The 14,594-nt window shown below is 64.6% G+C and overlaps 7 protein-coding genes across 7 annotated transcripts in view; 4 read left to right on the forward strand and 3 right to left on the reverse strand.

Moving 5' to 3' along the window:
* Nucleotides 1-1,670, forward strand: part of F751_2084 (Phospholipase A(1) DAD1, chloroplastic) — a gene marked incomplete at both ends in the record, with an annotated part of 4,544 nt that extends 2,874 nt beyond the window's left edge. Inside the window, 4 exons of the mRNA XM_011401133.1 lie at nt 1-393; nt 619-698; nt 896-1,058; nt 1,356-1,670. The exon at nt 1-393 is cut by the window's left edge and continues 1,344 nt beyond it. Of these exons, the coding sequence (XP_011399435.1) occupies nt 1-393; nt 619-698; nt 896-1,058; nt 1,356-1,670 (951 nt within the window). The remainder of the gene's footprint in view (nt 394-618; nt 699-895; nt 1,059-1,355) is intronic.
* A 605-nt stretch (nt 1,671-2,275) lies between these two features.
* Nucleotides 2,276-4,446, reverse strand: F751_2085 (Aspartokinase 1, chloroplastic; the record flags this gene model as incomplete). The annotated part of the gene is made up of 3 exons (XM_011401134.1): nt 2,276-2,792; nt 3,107-3,987; nt 4,339-4,446. The coding sequence occupies 3 exons, from the start codon at nt 4,444-4,446 to the stop codon at nt 2,276-2,278; spliced, it is 1,506 nt and encodes a 501-aa protein (XP_011399436.1).
* A 710-nt stretch (nt 4,447-5,156) lies between these two features.
* Nucleotides 5,157-8,156, forward strand: F751_2086 (hypothetical protein; the record flags this gene model as incomplete). Its single annotated transcript, XM_011401135.1, has 8 exons — nt 5,157-5,210; nt 5,894-6,031; nt 6,179-6,404; nt 6,559-6,701; nt 6,857-6,985; nt 7,142-7,369; nt 7,655-7,774; nt 8,007-8,156. The coding sequence occupies 8 exons, from the start codon at nt 5,157-5,159 to the stop codon at nt 8,154-8,156; spliced, it is 1,188 nt and encodes a 395-aa protein (XP_011399437.1).
* Nucleotides 8,157-8,406: 250 nt separating this feature from the next.
* F751_2087 (hypothetical protein) lies at nt 8,407-9,710 on the reverse strand (the record flags this gene model as incomplete). Its single annotated transcript, XM_011401136.1, has 3 exons — nt 8,407-9,097; nt 9,504-9,596; nt 9,685-9,710. The coding sequence occupies 3 exons, from the start codon at nt 9,708-9,710 to the stop codon at nt 8,407-8,409; spliced, it is 810 nt and encodes a 269-aa protein (XP_011399438.1).
* Nucleotides 9,711-11,070: 1,360 nt separating this feature from the next.
* On the reverse strand, nt 11,071-12,786 carry F751_2088 (putative tRNA-dihydrouridine synthase 2; the record flags this gene model as incomplete). Its single annotated transcript, XM_011401137.1, has 2 exons — nt 11,071-12,152; nt 12,405-12,786. 2 exons carry the CDS (start codon nt 12,784-12,786, stop codon nt 11,071-11,073), a joined length of 1,464 nt encoding a protein of 487 aa, XP_011399439.1.
* A 474-nt stretch (nt 12,787-13,260) lies between these two features.
* Nucleotides 13,261-13,852, forward strand: F751_2089 (hypothetical protein; the record flags this gene model as incomplete). Its single annotated transcript, XM_011401138.1, has 2 exons — nt 13,261-13,490; nt 13,624-13,852. The coding sequence occupies 2 exons, from the start codon at nt 13,261-13,263 to the stop codon at nt 13,850-13,852; spliced, it is 459 nt and encodes a 152-aa protein (XP_011399440.1).
* Nucleotides 13,853-13,922: 70 nt separating this feature from the next.
* On the forward strand, nt 13,923-14,276 carry F751_2090 (hypothetical protein; the record flags this gene model as incomplete). The annotated part of the gene is made up of 1 exon (XM_011401139.1): nt 13,923-14,276. One exon carries the CDS (start codon nt 13,923-13,925, stop codon nt 14,274-14,276), a length of 354 nt encoding a protein of 117 aa, XP_011399441.1.
* Nucleotides 14,277-14,594: the final 318 nt, after the last annotated feature.

Here is a 14,594-nt window from a genome sequence, read left to right on the forward strand (position 1 = left end):
CCCAGCGTGGTGCCCGCCGCGCTGGAGGCGGTCAAGGGCAGCGCCGGCGAGGCCCGGGTCCTGCTGGACCGCCTCTGGCAGGCCGTGTCGGAGGCCGAGGCGGTGGCCGAGGAGGCCGGGGCCGAGGACCGGCCCTGGGTGCACCAGGGCTTCCTGGCTGCCTACGACAGCGTGCGCGGCGCGGCGCTGGGGCTGGTGCGCGCGGCGCTGGCGCGCGGCGGCGGCGGCGGCGAGCCGTGGCACGTGTTTGTCACAGGGCACTCGCTGGGGGGCGCGCTGGGCACGCTGTGCTCCTATGACCTGGCGCTGCACGACTGGGACGGGGGGCCGGCGCCCCACCTCACCATGTACAACTTTGGCAGCCCGCGCGTCGGCAACCGCCGCTTCGCACGGGTGGGGTGTGCTGAGGGGTTGGTTGGGGGGGGGGGGGATGGAGGGTTGTCTCTGCAAGAGTCTCGCCGAGCATGCCACACGGCCTTCTCTTAAGAATCTCCCACCCGCTGTCCTGAGCTTCCTTGCCTGCAAACGAGGTTCGAATTTTCAGTTCTCGGGCCCACATATGCCCCGCTCTCTGAAACAGTTCCTGCACGAGTGCACTCCCTTCCCTCCTTTCTCCAGGAGTACAACGACCTCGTCCCCAACAGCTGGCGCATCGTCAACAACCAGGACGCTGTGTGCTCGGTCCCTCGCCTCATGGGGTAGGCTGTCGGGAGCGGGAAGGTCTGGGTGTGGGCATGACCATGCCATTGCATGCATGCGTCTTCCTACACCATCCTGAGCCATCGCTCGTCCCGAATCGATGAGCTCAGGATACCGAAGAATGGCTGTTCTGAATGCTCCCCGACCCCCCCGCCTTGCACCAGCCACCGCAGAAATACATACCCCGGTACTGCAGGTACTGCCACGTGGGCCACGCCGTGCGCCTGCTGGGCGACGGCCGGGTGGAGGTGCAGCGGGACACCAGCCTGGCGCTGGGAGAGGGCACGGCCATGCCCGACATCATGCCCGCCGTCGCTGGCATGATCACGGCCGTAGTGCCTCAGTTCACCTCCAAGGCAGTGAGTGGGGATTGGCGGGGAGGATGGGTACACAAGGTCATTGTGAGGAGGGTTTCTGGTCGTGAGTCTCCCAAAGAGATGGAGGGAAGATGAGGGTGGCGTCTGAGTGGATCAGCTGGCCATGTCCGCAATGGAGGTGTACGCTTTCCGGGCCACACTTTTGTCACCAACCCAGGGCTACATGGGATGGAATCCCTGGCATCTTCGCCGGCATGGGCACCAGGGGGAGCACCGATCCATCCTGACTTCCTGCTCCCCTCCACCTCCCACCCACCCCCTCCGCATCCCCCGCTGCAGACGGCGATGGTGATGGCGGCCATTCCCGCGCTGGCCAAGCGTGCGGCGGATCGCGCCTCGGCGGCCGTGGCCGCGACGACGGACCCGGACGATGTCTCGGCCACCCGCGACGAGCTGGAAGCCGCGCAGAAGCTGTGGGGCGAGGAGGTGGCGGCATGGTCGGCCATGCTGGACCGCGCCTCCTTCTCCCAGCACCTGGAGGAGCTGTATCTGGAGAGCCTGAGCTCCTGCGTGCGCCGCACCTGGGCGCCTGTCGACGGCGGGGACTCCGCAGCTGACGTGGAGGAGAAGGCACCAGAACAAGCCGACCCGTGAGGGCCCCACCGCCACCCACACATCCAACATACCCAGGCACATGAGCTTCACACTCCGCCAGGCACTTGCACATTTGGGATTTCAACCTTGCGTAGTATGCATGAACCTCCACGCCAAGAACACCCCGCCCTGCAGGACCAGGGGCAGGACTTGCCTTCTCAAGCCACTTGCAACTGCATTGTATATTCTCCCTGGGTGGAACGTGCACCCACCATGCCCTCCCTCTCATAGAGTTTGCACCGTAGCCTCTTCTTCTTTGTACATCCCCTCTTCCTTAGCCTCGTCATTGCACCGAATGTGTTGGCCGCAAGGCCCCCCCTCCTTGTTCTACTCGTCAGTTACATGTAGCCTTGCATCCCCGCTGGGGCAGGGATGCAGATTACAGGTCAGGGGAGCAATGCCCCGTTCTATGCGCCCAGGGAACTCTCAGGCTGGCTGGCTGGCCGGCTCGCCCTCGCCGCATGCGCGCACTGTGCACGCGGCAGCCGGCTTCCTGTTCCTCGGCCCACCCGGCGGCTGGGCCGGTAGCCGCTCCCGCCCTGGCCCGGCAAAGGCGCGGTCATTCGCCGTCGGCTCCTCCCTCCAACCCACGTCCACCATCGCCCCTACTCGAAGAACTCGGCGTGGAGGGCGGCGACGGCGCGCGGCGCCTCCCCATCCCTCACGATCAGGCTAATGTTGGTCTTGGAGGCGCCCTGCGACATCATCTGCACGTTCACCGCCTCCCGGCCCAGCACGTTGAAGACGCGCTCCAGGATGGTGGAGGTGCGCTGCACGTTGCAGATGAGGCAGATGATGGACATGCCGCGGCGGTAGCTGGCCTTGGCGATGCCGGCAAAGGCCGCCATCAGGCCCTCCAGCTCGTCCTCAATCAGGTCGCGCTCCCACAGCGTTCGTGCCGGGTCCAGGGTGAGGGACACCGAGATCTCGCTGGTGGCCACCACGTCCACCGACAGCTTCTGGCGCGCGAACACATCAAACACACGGGCCAGGAAGCCGTACTGGCCCAGCATGCGGGTGGAGGAGATGTCCACCATGGTCACGTTGGACTTGAGTACGATGGCCGTACACAGCGCGTCGGCCATGTCGCGTTCCGCGCTGATCAGCGTGCCAGGGGCCAGCCTTTCCGTTGGTGATGGTGGTGGGAGAGGGTTGTTCATTGGGGGAATGGAACGTGGGGTGCAGGAAGGGTGGAGACAGGTGTACCCGAGAAAAGGGCGCAGGCGGGAAGGAGAGCAGAGTCTCTGGTTGCGATGGAGGGGAGGAGCCCTGGCGGTGAGGGTGGCACCGCCAGAGCTCCAGTCAGAACGAGATGAGAGCCACCCTTCCTTTCTAGCCCACCCACCCATTACTGATGCCCCCTCCCCCCTCATTTTCCCCCATTGCCACACAACCTACCACCCAGCACCCAGCACCCACAACAATCCCAGCGCCACCTGTTGTAGCTGTTCTTCACGCGTACGCCCATGCCGCCCACCTCCTGGGCGGGCTGCATTGCTTGCGGGTGCAGCACGGTGGCCCCGAAGAAAGCGAGCTCGGTGGCCTCCTCGAAGGTGAGCTGGGCCACGGGGCGCGCGGCGGGGATGATGCGCGGGTCGGAGGTGAGCACGCCATCCACGTCCTTCCAGACCTGGACCTCCGGCAGGCCCAGCGCCGCGCCCAGCAGGGTGCAGGTCAGATCGGAGCCGCCGCGGCCCAGCGTGGTGATGGCCCCCGACCCCCGCCCGCGACCCAGGAACCCCGTGACGATGGGCAGCGGGCGGGGACCCCCGGACCCGGGCAGGCGCAGCGCCTCTCGCAGCGCGGGCAGCGAGGCCTCGTAGTCCACCTCCGCCGAGGTGAAGACGTCGGTGGTGATGACGCCGATGTCAAAGGCGTCGTGCTGACGCGCGGGGACGCCCTGGGCGCGCAGGTAGGCGGCGAAGAGGCGCGTGGAGAGGCGCTCGCCGAAGGAGACGAGCGAGTCGCGCGCGCGGTGGGTCAGGTCCTGCATGATGGAGATGCCCACCAGCAGCTGCTCCAGCTGGGTCAGCAGCGTCTCCACGCCCCGCACGGCCTGCGCGTCCACGCCCAGCTCGGCGGCGGTGGCCAGGTGCAGGTCGCGGATGGCGGCCAGGGGGGCGAGCGCCCCGACCTCCCCCGCCGGCGTGTGCAGCGCCACCTCCCCCGCCTGCAGCAGCAGGTTGGTGGTCTTGCCCATGGCAGACAGCACCACGCAGGGCAGGTGGTCCGGGAAGCTGCACACGATGGAGGCCACCTCACGCAACCGCTCCGCGTTGGCCACCGAGGAGCCGCCGAACTTCATCACCACCGACACCTGATCATTGGACGGGAGGGGGAAGGGGGGGAGGGGAGGGGGGGGGGTTGGAGGATGATGCTGGGCAGGGTGAGGGGGCTCGGGGATGGGGAGGGAATTGTTTGTGGCCAGGCCAGGCTCCAGCCACAGGGAAGGGAGCCCTTCCAGCATCCCGATCAAGAGCTGGCGGCTGGGCAAGAGCCGACAAAATAGCAACACGTGGGACTGGCATGACTTGGTGTCGATGAGCGCACAAGACCAAGGAAGGAGACGACCTGCATCCCCAGTGCCACACCCAGCACCAGCCAGCCAGCAATGCCGCCAGCGCTAGGCCAGCCAGTACCACCCCCCTCCCAACGGGCAGACTCCCACCTGATCGAGGTGCTGGCCTGGTGCCTGGAGGCCCTGGTCGGCGACCGGGGCGTCCAGCCTGACGGTGGGGCGCACCGTCTCGGGGACCAGCGGGCGAGCACCGTCCATGACGCGGGCAGGGGCCACCAAGCAGGCACGTGCGCCGTTGCGCGCTGGGGCGGGGCAGGGAGCGGCATGCCTCGGTCCATGGCGGTCAAAGCCGCACCCAAAGCAGCTGCGCTGCGGTGCGGAGGCCCTGGTCGACGCGGAGGCCAGCATTGCCTCCTGGCACGCCGCCGACAGGTAGCAGGGTTCTATGCGAAAGGCAGGGTGCTCCTTCGTTTGCACTCTCTGGGCAAACAAGAAACTTCCGTTAGATCGCTCAGATGCAGAGGCGTCGATTCGAACAGACCCATAAAGAGTTTGGTGCTGCAAGTTTTGCTCACTCACAGTGACTCAACCCTCGCGCGCGCAAGGTGGGACACCCCGCATCAGCTTCAAATTGCCTGAGCTCAGATACCTCTACACTCTGGCTTGCGGACATCTACATGGCGCGCATGTGGGATGCAGTGGGTCCCTCGACAACGGTCCGCTCATTGAATACTAGAATGGACTCTCGTATCTGAAAGTATCAACGACTAGCCATGCCTTCCACACCTCCGGAAGCACCGAAAATGGCATGGCTTGCTCGAGCTCTACGATGGGCGCTCAGTGTGATGCTCAGCACCTTGGCGTCGATTCCAAAGACGTATCGCGTCAGCGCGGGGCTAGCCATGCTCGCGATTCTGGGTGTCAGGCTTGGCCTGCCTCAGCATTTGTCACATTCGGGAGCCCCAGGCATGGACGGCCCCTTCCCCATCGGTTGCCGCTGGAGAGACGCCCAGTCACAGCAGGTGTATATGTGTGTGGGACTTGCCAACCTTGCGTCATTATTATCCCCCCAATAGGAGGCAAGGCAGTACAACCATCACTCCCTTCCCAGAACGCGGGTCTGAGATTCTGGGACGTCCGGCGGTATGAATGGTGGGACGGCAAAGCCTGGACCCCTGACATGCCCAAGGCATGCCTTGAGAGGGGCGTCGATGCAGCAGCCTGGAGCTGGCCGGGCGGGACTCCACGCACAGAGGTCTCCTGCCAGGACATGCAGTGCACCTACCAAAACCTCTGGTGAAGGGGGATCAGAGTCGCTGCGAAACGGATGGGTGGACTGTGCTGCTATTCTGCACGGTGGGATACCTGGCATTTGACATGAGACCTGATGCTGGCGATGCATAGGTTGATGCCGTAGCAAATCTCTTCCCAACCCTTGCAACCCCAATGTCCTATACAAACCCTGCCCCGCCTCGTTCAGGTACAACAACGGCCGTTTCTATATATTGGTCGATGGACCAAACACAGTGGTCAGCGCCCAGACCGGCCTGCAGGCGGTTGGACTGCCTGAAAGACGCACAGGCTGCCTGCAATGGCCTGCTTTGAATGCTACTCCTCTTTCCAAGGCACTGTGATGATCCTGCCGCCATCCTGCGCCTCTGCTGCCTCAGAGAGACACACATTCCACATTCCTTCACTTCCCCAGGACCCATGGAAGATGAGCAAGAACCACCACCTGCAGACCCTGCATGTGCTAGACGCCCTGGCATTTGTGCAATCGGTGCAGGCACGGGTACTCCCGGGCAACACCCTGTTCATGGACTTCCCCTATTTCCTCCACCCAGTAAGCTTCTGATTTGATGGTGGTAAGGCAGACATGCACTCACTGGCAGCACACTCTGCCTTTGCACAAGGCAAGCCTGCATGTCCACCGGGTGTCTTGCCCTTGGAAGTCTCCGCAATCAATTCCTCAGCGCACCCCTTGTCCCAGATGGCCATCGGACACTGGCCGGAGGTCCTGTTCCCTGCCTTCTCCTCGCTCCAGCTTCAGCCCGGCTTCCGGCCGGCCCGGGTGCTGCTCATGTCCCTGAAGCGGACCCACTTGATGGCCTGGGCCAGGACATTCATGGGCGTAGCCTTGTCGGGGACACAGCCGACAGATGACCTGGCCCCCATCGTGTTTCAGTCCGAGTCTGACTCGGTTTGGCACCAGATACGTGCGTCAGGAAGAGGTTGTGGGGGGTGTTCATTGCGGCTACCACCCATGCAGGGGGGGACAGCAGGGGCCTTGCACTGCGGAGCTTGTCAGACTGGTGGCCAGCCCGGTGGACAGGCCATTCACAGCCTTGCCTGTCTGCCCCTGGTCGCAAGTGTCGAGCCTGGAGGGACTGGAGGAGTCAGAGTGGCTCTGCATCAGCAAGCTCCTGGTTCCCCTGGAGATGGACCTCGACGGCCGCCGCACCTTCTTCAGCCAGGCAGACGGACACCTTTTCCGCCAGCGCCTTTATGCACAGGTGCGTCGGAAAGGGGAGAACACATTGTGGATAGGGGGTTATCGCCCAGGCTGCGCTCAGCGCTCAACCATGCCTCCACATGCCTAGGCATGGCTGTGGTACGCTTGTCATGGCATAGATTTGGGCACTTCTTCATCCAACAAATTCCTGTGCAGTTTGGGTTGAAGCCTCCCACCCCGCACAGTCGGCATGCGGTGCCCAACATCACCCTGCACCGAAAGACCTCCAATCGCCGAATCCTGAATCTGGAGGAGCTCGTCGCCATGCTGCGCACGCTGGGGCATGTCCGTGAGGCGGCTTGGTTCAAGGGTGGAGAGTCAAGATAGGAGGGTACCTGAGTTCTGGTCCATCTAGGATGAAAATGTGCATTGCGCAGCTGCCAGGGCCTGGCTTGGCACTCCGCTAGCCTCCTGGACCCCTCAACCCTCCTCCCCCCTCAGGTGAACATGGTCGAGCACAGCAACGACACGCCCATGGCAGAGCAGATGCGATCCGTGGCCTCCACCTCCGTCCTCGTCAGCGTGCACACCTCGGCCCTGGCCATCGCCCCCATGCTGCGTCCGGGGTCGATTGTGGTGGAGCTCCTGCAGCGCAACTGGCGCTACCAGCACCTGGACGAGAGCTTCAAGGTGCGCGTGGTGGGTGGTTTAGTGGGGGTTATGGGAGAGGTGGGGGGTTGGCTGGAGAGAGGCGCACCGAGTGTGGGTGGATCTTGTCCTGCTCTACCACAGGCTTTGATAGGATGCACTGCATGCGGGGGCTTGCGTGGAAACGCTGTGCCGTGGAGGCCGCAGTTCCATTCATGGTGCGGTGCCTGGCTGTGTTTACCTGCGTTCAGTGTGCCCACCGCTTCCCAGGTTTCTTCACGAGTCACTCGCAGTGCATTCGGCGCCTCGCCTGCATGCACTCCTGTCCCAAGAACCTCCAGCCCATCCCCCTCCAAGCCTCAACAGGCACAGACGGAGGTGATGGGGGACATCCACCACTTTGCCTGGCGCGCCACGCAGCCCAACCAGACGGTGTACCTCAATCCCAGGGACGCGGTCCGCTTCGGGAACTGGACCACGGAGATGGTACGCGGTGATTCCAGGACCTTGCTGGACTCGGTGTGGGTTTGGGGCCTCGTGTGGGTGCTGCGGCGACCCGTAAAGAAGCTGCATGCCTCCAGGCCTGGCGTGCCTGGAAGCTTGACATTGCTGCTTCCGCCCCGCATGTGTGGAAACCATGTGGTTGCCTTGGTCCGGTGCACCCACCTCGAGGCATCCCACCCAACCCCCACCCTCCTCCGCCTGCGTTCATGCACAGTGCGACACGGAGGAGTGCGTGGAGGCGCACACCACAGTGGACGTGGTGGTCGACGTGGAGGCCGTGCGGCAGCTGCTCACCGACCGACTGGCCCTGATACAGGCCGGGGCAAGCGTGGAGGAGGCAAGCCTCCCCTGGCCCCAGCGGTAGCAGGTTGGTGTGGACGATGGGGTGTCAGGCAAGGATCTTCGCGGGACAGCCTGGCCATTGCCCCCTCGCCATACCTGTCCCTCTCATCTGGACAGGGCACTGGCTGGCTCCAGGGCCTGCTCAAAGCCCTGCATGAGCTCACCTGTGCATCACGACAGAATCCCCTGTACCTTCCCAGCACAAGGGGATAAGCCCGACGTGGTTCAAACAAAGCACAACAGCGCAACCAAGTCAGTGGCAACGTGTGACATCAGCACGGCAGCTCCCCCTCCTCGGGGCTGCTCTCCGGGTCAGGCTGCGGCCCTGGGTGTGGGAGGGGCCCCGGCGGTATTCGCGGCGGGATGCCTGGGCGGTGCTGCGGCGAGTCGCCCGTCCGTCGGAGCTTGGGGGGCTGCTCCTCGCCGCCCGGCGCCCCACCGCCCCGCTTGAGGCCCGCAGCCGCCTGCCCCGGGGCTGCCGCCCCATCCCCGCCGTCGCCCTCGCGGGCTTCAGGCCCTGGCCAGGCCGCGGCGCTGCCGCGAGAGTCGTGGCCCGCCATCCCCGGGGTCGCGTCCGCCTGGGAGGAGGCGGCGCTGTCGGCGCCGGCGGCCCCGCCCTGCTCGGCCGCCCCCCCGCCCCCCACCCTGCTGTACAGCTTCTCCATGAAGCGGTTGACGATGGCCTGGCAGCGCTCCGGGGCGAGTCCGTCCTGCACGAACCAGGGCCGCCCATCCGCGTCCTCCTTGCCCTCCAGCACCGCGACCGCCTCGCCACCCTGCTGGCGGTGCAGCTTCAGGAAAAAGTAGAGGATGGTCAGCGCCACCTCCCCTGCGCTGTACTCCAGGAGCAGGCCGGAGTCGTGCACCAAGATGTCGTTGCAGGAGGACAGCATCTGCTGGTGCAGCGCGGGCACCGCCAGCAGGTGGCGGAAGCGCGGCGAGCGCAGCAGGCCCACCAGCCGGCTGTGCACCAGGTCGACGTCGAAGTCGAAGCCGACGGTGTGCAGGAGCAGGCACTCCCCGTCCAGCACGGTGGCAAACAGGCGCGCAGTCCAGTCGGGGTCGGCCTGCAGGCGCGCGCGCGCGGAGGGGGCGGCCATACCACTCCTTGAGCAGCTCCGCTGCGATCTGCTGGTGGCTGCGCGGCTCGTCGCTGATCTTGCTGGCCAGGAAGAGGCAGGCCGCCGCCATGATCTGCAAGAGGGTGGGTGGGGGGTGGGCGGGGATTGAGAGGGGGGAGGCAGGGACATCCCCGGAGCGCAGGGTAAAGCGCCAGGTGGGGACAGCCTGAACACCCCCGCTGCATCAGACTGTACACACCGGCAGGCAGGCTGATCATGATCCAAATCTGAGCAACACCAGCACCCACGCGCCACGCACGTAGGAGTTGTTCTTGCGCAGGCTGCGCTGGGTGTAGAACCGGCGGTACAGGATCACCGCCACGCCACACACGAAGATGGACCTGAGGGGCAACCTCGACGGGCTTGCTCGTGTCACTCGTGTCTACACACCCACAGAATTTCGTATGCGACGTGCAGGCACGCACTCACATCTGGAAATTCGCTGCGGTGCGCATCATGTTCCCGATCGCAGTCTTATGGGTCCGCGTCTCGTTGGTGTGAGACACCCCATCCCGCAAAGATGGGCTGTCCTCCACCTCACGCCGGGTCATGAGGGGGAAGCGCTGCAGGCGGGACATCCTCGCCTCCCCGGCGTCCCCCCCGGCGCCGGGCAAGGGGTGGGTGGCGTGTCAGAAGGACAATTGACCCTTGCCACGCCTGCTCCGCAATTGGTGTGACTCAACTTGGCATCGAGGCGTTTCAGAAGCCATTAGAGTCGCAAGTGCCTCGTGAAAAGGGAGTCTGCGAGGTATACTCGTGCATGGGCGACCGGACTCGGGGGAGAACGATGACGCGCATGCTTCGCCAGGACCCTGTGGTGCACTCACCCGGCCTGGGCAGCACTGCACACCAGCGCGAACCAAATCCGTCCCCCGCAGCTTGCAGACAATCATTTTTGGACAGTTTGCACACCAACCGATCAATCCCATGGCTCCGAGGTACCAATTCCGGACCACCTCCTTTTGAATACTTGCTAACCAAAATCACCTAAGAGAGACTGCGGAGCACGCGTATTTGTACACCCAAGATTGATCCGACGTCTCTTAAAATAGAGAAGCAACCCAGACGGTGAGTAGTGAGAGGAGATAGGCGTTATCGCCTTCGCGCTGCTGCCTGCCACGGCACGTCCTTGCTCACGAGCCCTCTCTGGCCTCCCTCGATACAGGTTTCTGATCCTGACTGGGGCACTTTGAACCGATCCACTTCAGCCATGGTGACGTCGCTGAACATACACGCTTACTACGATTCCCAAGCAGCCGGGCTACTACCACCTAGTCCGACAAGCCTTCGACGACATCGCGAGAGTTGGCGACGTGAATGTTCCGAGGAGACTTCGTCCGAATCCTGTGATTCTGTAGCGATGGCGGCATGGCTGTGTCTCGACGAGGATCACAGGGCGTGCAGTCCGGCTCGACCGAGCCCCTCCAACCCCAAGCCGGTTCTTTTTGAAAATCGACGGATCACAAACTTGTTCGCCCCACCAAACTTGCACCTTGGTGATGGGACAGCGTCTTGAGTCTCCATGTCCCCTCTGACTAGTTCATCACTCTTTCCACCCACATGCACCACCCCTGCGGCCACAGCCGGTGTTTGTTAGTACCGCCACAGGTCTCCTACAGTATGTAGGTATTATAAAACACTGCGAGCCCTGGCCAGGAATGGCCAGGAACACTCTGGATCGAACAGTGCGCAAATAAGTGCGTCGATCAGCGGTCACCACAGTGCAGCCTGTGAGTACGCCGTGCATCCCCCCTCTCAACACTCTATAACTTGCAGTACAATGCCATATAAAGGGTGCAAGAATACTACTGACACTTATGATGCCGCTCCCTGTAATGGCACAGATGTCTGCTTCTCCACCAGCACCCACGACTCGTCGTGCGACGCTCCATCATCTTTGCAGGCAGCGCCAGATTCCTCCTGCTGCTGCTGTTGATCCCCGGGCGTGGCGGCTCCACCTGCCGGCGCGGGGCCCTGCGCCAGGTTTCCGCTCGTCGACGTCTCCGACCCCGTGCCACCTGGCTGGGCTCCTGAACGCAAGTTTGCTGCCCCGCCCTTGTCGGCGGCGGTCAGGGCGCTGTCCTGACTCGCGCTGCCTGCCTCGCCCTCCTCGGCTGCCGGCATGCCACCCTCGCGCTCCGCGGCCCCTCGCCCCAGCTCCCGCTCCACCGCAAGCCACTCCGGCGTCGGCGGCAGTTCCGGCTCCCAGTGCTGCAGCGTGCGCAGCGCCTCATGCGCCGGTCCCGCCGCACCTCCGTCCCCCTCTTCCCGCGGCGCGGCGTCCAGCGACTCCGGCAGCAGCACGTGCAGCGTGGCGTCCAGCACGCCCCGCACGCTGCCCGCGCCCTGCTTGAAGGCGGCGTCCACGGCGGCGCGCCACTGCCGCGCGCGCGGCTCCCCCGCAAACATGCCCAGCACCGGCTTGAACAGGGTGCGCAGGCTGGGCGCGCGCCAGCCGTCGGGCTTGGAGCCCCAGCGCCCGACCATGGCGTCCGCGTAGGCCGCGTACGTGTCCAGCACCACGCGCCGGGAAAGCGCGGCGTTGGACCCGCCGAACACGCGTCGGTCGGCGTCGGCCAGCACGTCCCAGGGCGCGTGGTAAGCCCCGCGCCCCACCATGACCCCGGCGAGGGGGCCGGGGTCGGCGCGCAGCGCGGTGACCACGCCGTCCAACCCCGCCACGCCGCCGTTGAGGGAGAAGGAGAGGTGGGGGAAGTCGCGGGCCAGCGCCCAGACCCATTGGTAGCGCAGCGGCGGCACCGTCCGGTTCTGGTGCGGATTCAGGCCCTTCAGGTGGGCCTTGCGTGCGTGCACGATGAAGTGTGTGACGGGGGAGCCAGTGGAGACGGTGTGCACGAAGCGCACCAGCTCCTCATAGCTGTCGTTGTTGTCCACGCCTGTTGTAGGTGGGGGGGTGGGGTGGGGTGGGGGGTAAGAGAAGGTCTTGTACCCCAAAAGGGGGAGGCGCGGGGACCTGACGCAGGTCCAGAGCAGACCGGGCAGGGAGGGACCCCCTCCATCTTGCTGCGCAGGAGGCGGCGGCTCGACAGGGGCCATTCTACGATGCAATGTGCTGCTTTTATCTCACATTTCCAATCGAATACAAGATCCCTGGCCCTCAGAATCACCCCCCCCACACACACGCTCACCAAGGCGGCATTTCACGGTGACGGGGATGTCCACGGCGGCGGCGATGGCGGCGCAGCAGCGAGCGACGAGCTCAGGCCGGAGCATGAGGGCCGCGCCGAAGCAGCCCGCACCAGCCACGCGGTCGCTGGGGCAGCCGACATTGAGATTGATCTCGTCGTAGCCGTAGCCGGCGACGATGCGCGCCGCGGCCGCTAGTTCGTCGGGGTCGCTGCCCCCCAGCTGGCACACGATGGGGTGCTGCTCGGGGGGAAACCAGAGGAAGCGGTCGTGGTCGGGGTTGTGGATCAGGGTCTTGTCCACCACCATTTCCGTGTACAGCCAGGTGTGGCGGGAGATCATGCGGGCCAGCTGACGGTAGTGGAGGTCGGTCCAGTCCATCATGGGCGCCACACTCAGGAGCTGAGGGGGGAGGGGTGGTGGGGAAAGGGACTCGACGACGGCCTCACCCCGCCCCGCCTCGCCAGCCGCCTCGGACATGGCCCTGGCTGGCACGCGCCTCGGCACGGCACGGCCCGGCTGGTGGGAGCCTGCGCACAGGCGGGCACGGCAGGGTGCTGGTCCCCAACCGAGTCGCAGCCCGGACAGCAAGGCTCGCATGAGTCAGCGGGCCATATCCCGCAGGCTGTATATGCGTCTTGTGTATACTCTGTGTACTTTCCCTATGGACAGAGTGTTCCCGAAAGACAACGACTCCCTTGGGGCATATCCCGCGCCCTGGGAGCGGAAGTGGCGCCGGCGCGGGTGGGATGCAGATCAAGGCCGATACCCACACACATCACATTCCCGTGCCAATCGCCCACGCCAGTGCCCCGCAATGCATGATTGCGGGACCCAACCCCCTCTTCTCCATAATACATGGCCGCTGCGAGTCGCCATCGTCGCCTACCCCGGCTGATTCCTCCGAAACTCTATCCCGAGGACCTGCGATTCGAAATCGTCGAGGGTCTGGCTGCCCTGAGGAGGAGGGACTACTTTGCACTCACCCTGCTGCACACCGTCGAGTTTCTTGCCGAGGCCAAGGCCTTTCTGCGGAGGTTCTCACCCATCCCAGAGCGACCCCTGGTGGAAAAATTGCCCTACTTTCGGTGCGCAGGGGTGATGGGGCAGGGCATGGAGCGTTCTGGGATGGGGAGAGGTGCCACCCCTTTAATGAGGGCAACTGCTCCATCCCAAGCCGTAACTATCCCCTCAATCCACGGCACCCTCCCCTCCACGCAGCCTTGCCCTCAGTCGATCCGACCGAGTGCGTTTCAGCAGGCGGCAGGCCTTCGTGCTGAGTCAGCGGGCTGCCAAAGGGCCCCCGGCCGACGCGCTGCCCCCCCGCCCCAAACCCCGCTTCCCCGTGCGCGACTGGCTGAGTCACCACCCCCTGCTCAGCGTCATCCTGGTCAACACCCTGCTGGTCCGGGCCCTCTTCCACATCCGCCGCACACGCTTCCGGTGGTGACGGCGGCGGGCGCATCAGACGCTGCAATCATAGAGCGCAACCCCTCCGCCCAAGGCGAGAAGTCCCGGCCATGGGTCCCAGGAGACGGCCCCCCACGCTGGCCTGCTACCTGGAAGCGCTGGTGGGCATGCGATTAGTCATCGAGCTGCACTGCGACACCATCGTGCGCGGCGTGCTGACCGCCGTGGGCGACGGCCTGGACCTGCAGCTGGAGTCCGCCAGCATAGCCCCCCTCCAGGGTCCGACGCGGGCCGCAGAGTACCTCTACCTGCGGGGCTCCAGGGTCAGGTACGTGCACACGCCGCCCAACCTGAACCCCCGCGAGGCCATCACCGCCGCGGCCAAGCGACGGACCTCCGCGCTGGCTGATCACGCTGCGCAGCAGGGTAAGCACACTCCTGCCATGCCCAAGGGTGGGCACTGAGGAGGGTGCAGGCGGACTGGCGAGCATGCCTGGGGAATGGTGCGGCACCCTGGACGTCTGCAGCGGACATGCCGTTCCTCCCAGGCTCTGTTTATCTCTACACTGGTTACAGTGAAGATACCAAGTCGATTTTTATGGAGTGCAAGTGCTGCCAAGAGTAAAGGTCGATCTAGGCAACAAGCGTTCGCGACTCTGTCACTCCGCCAGGCATGATGAATCATGTTGTTCCACCTGACGGGGTGCTGCAGCCTCATGGAACATTTTGCATGAATCATCTCTATCATGCAGAGTGTTGGCTAGAACGAAAGCTCGAAATAT

This window comes from Auxenochlorella protothecoides, assembly GCF_000733215.1.
Source record: "Auxenochlorella protothecoides strain 0710 unplaced genomic scaffold scaffold2, whole genome shotgun sequence".
In the NCBI taxonomy this organism is placed as follows: domain Eukaryota; kingdom Viridiplantae; phylum Chlorophyta; class Trebouxiophyceae; order Chlorellales; family Chlorellaceae; genus Auxenochlorella; species Auxenochlorella protothecoides.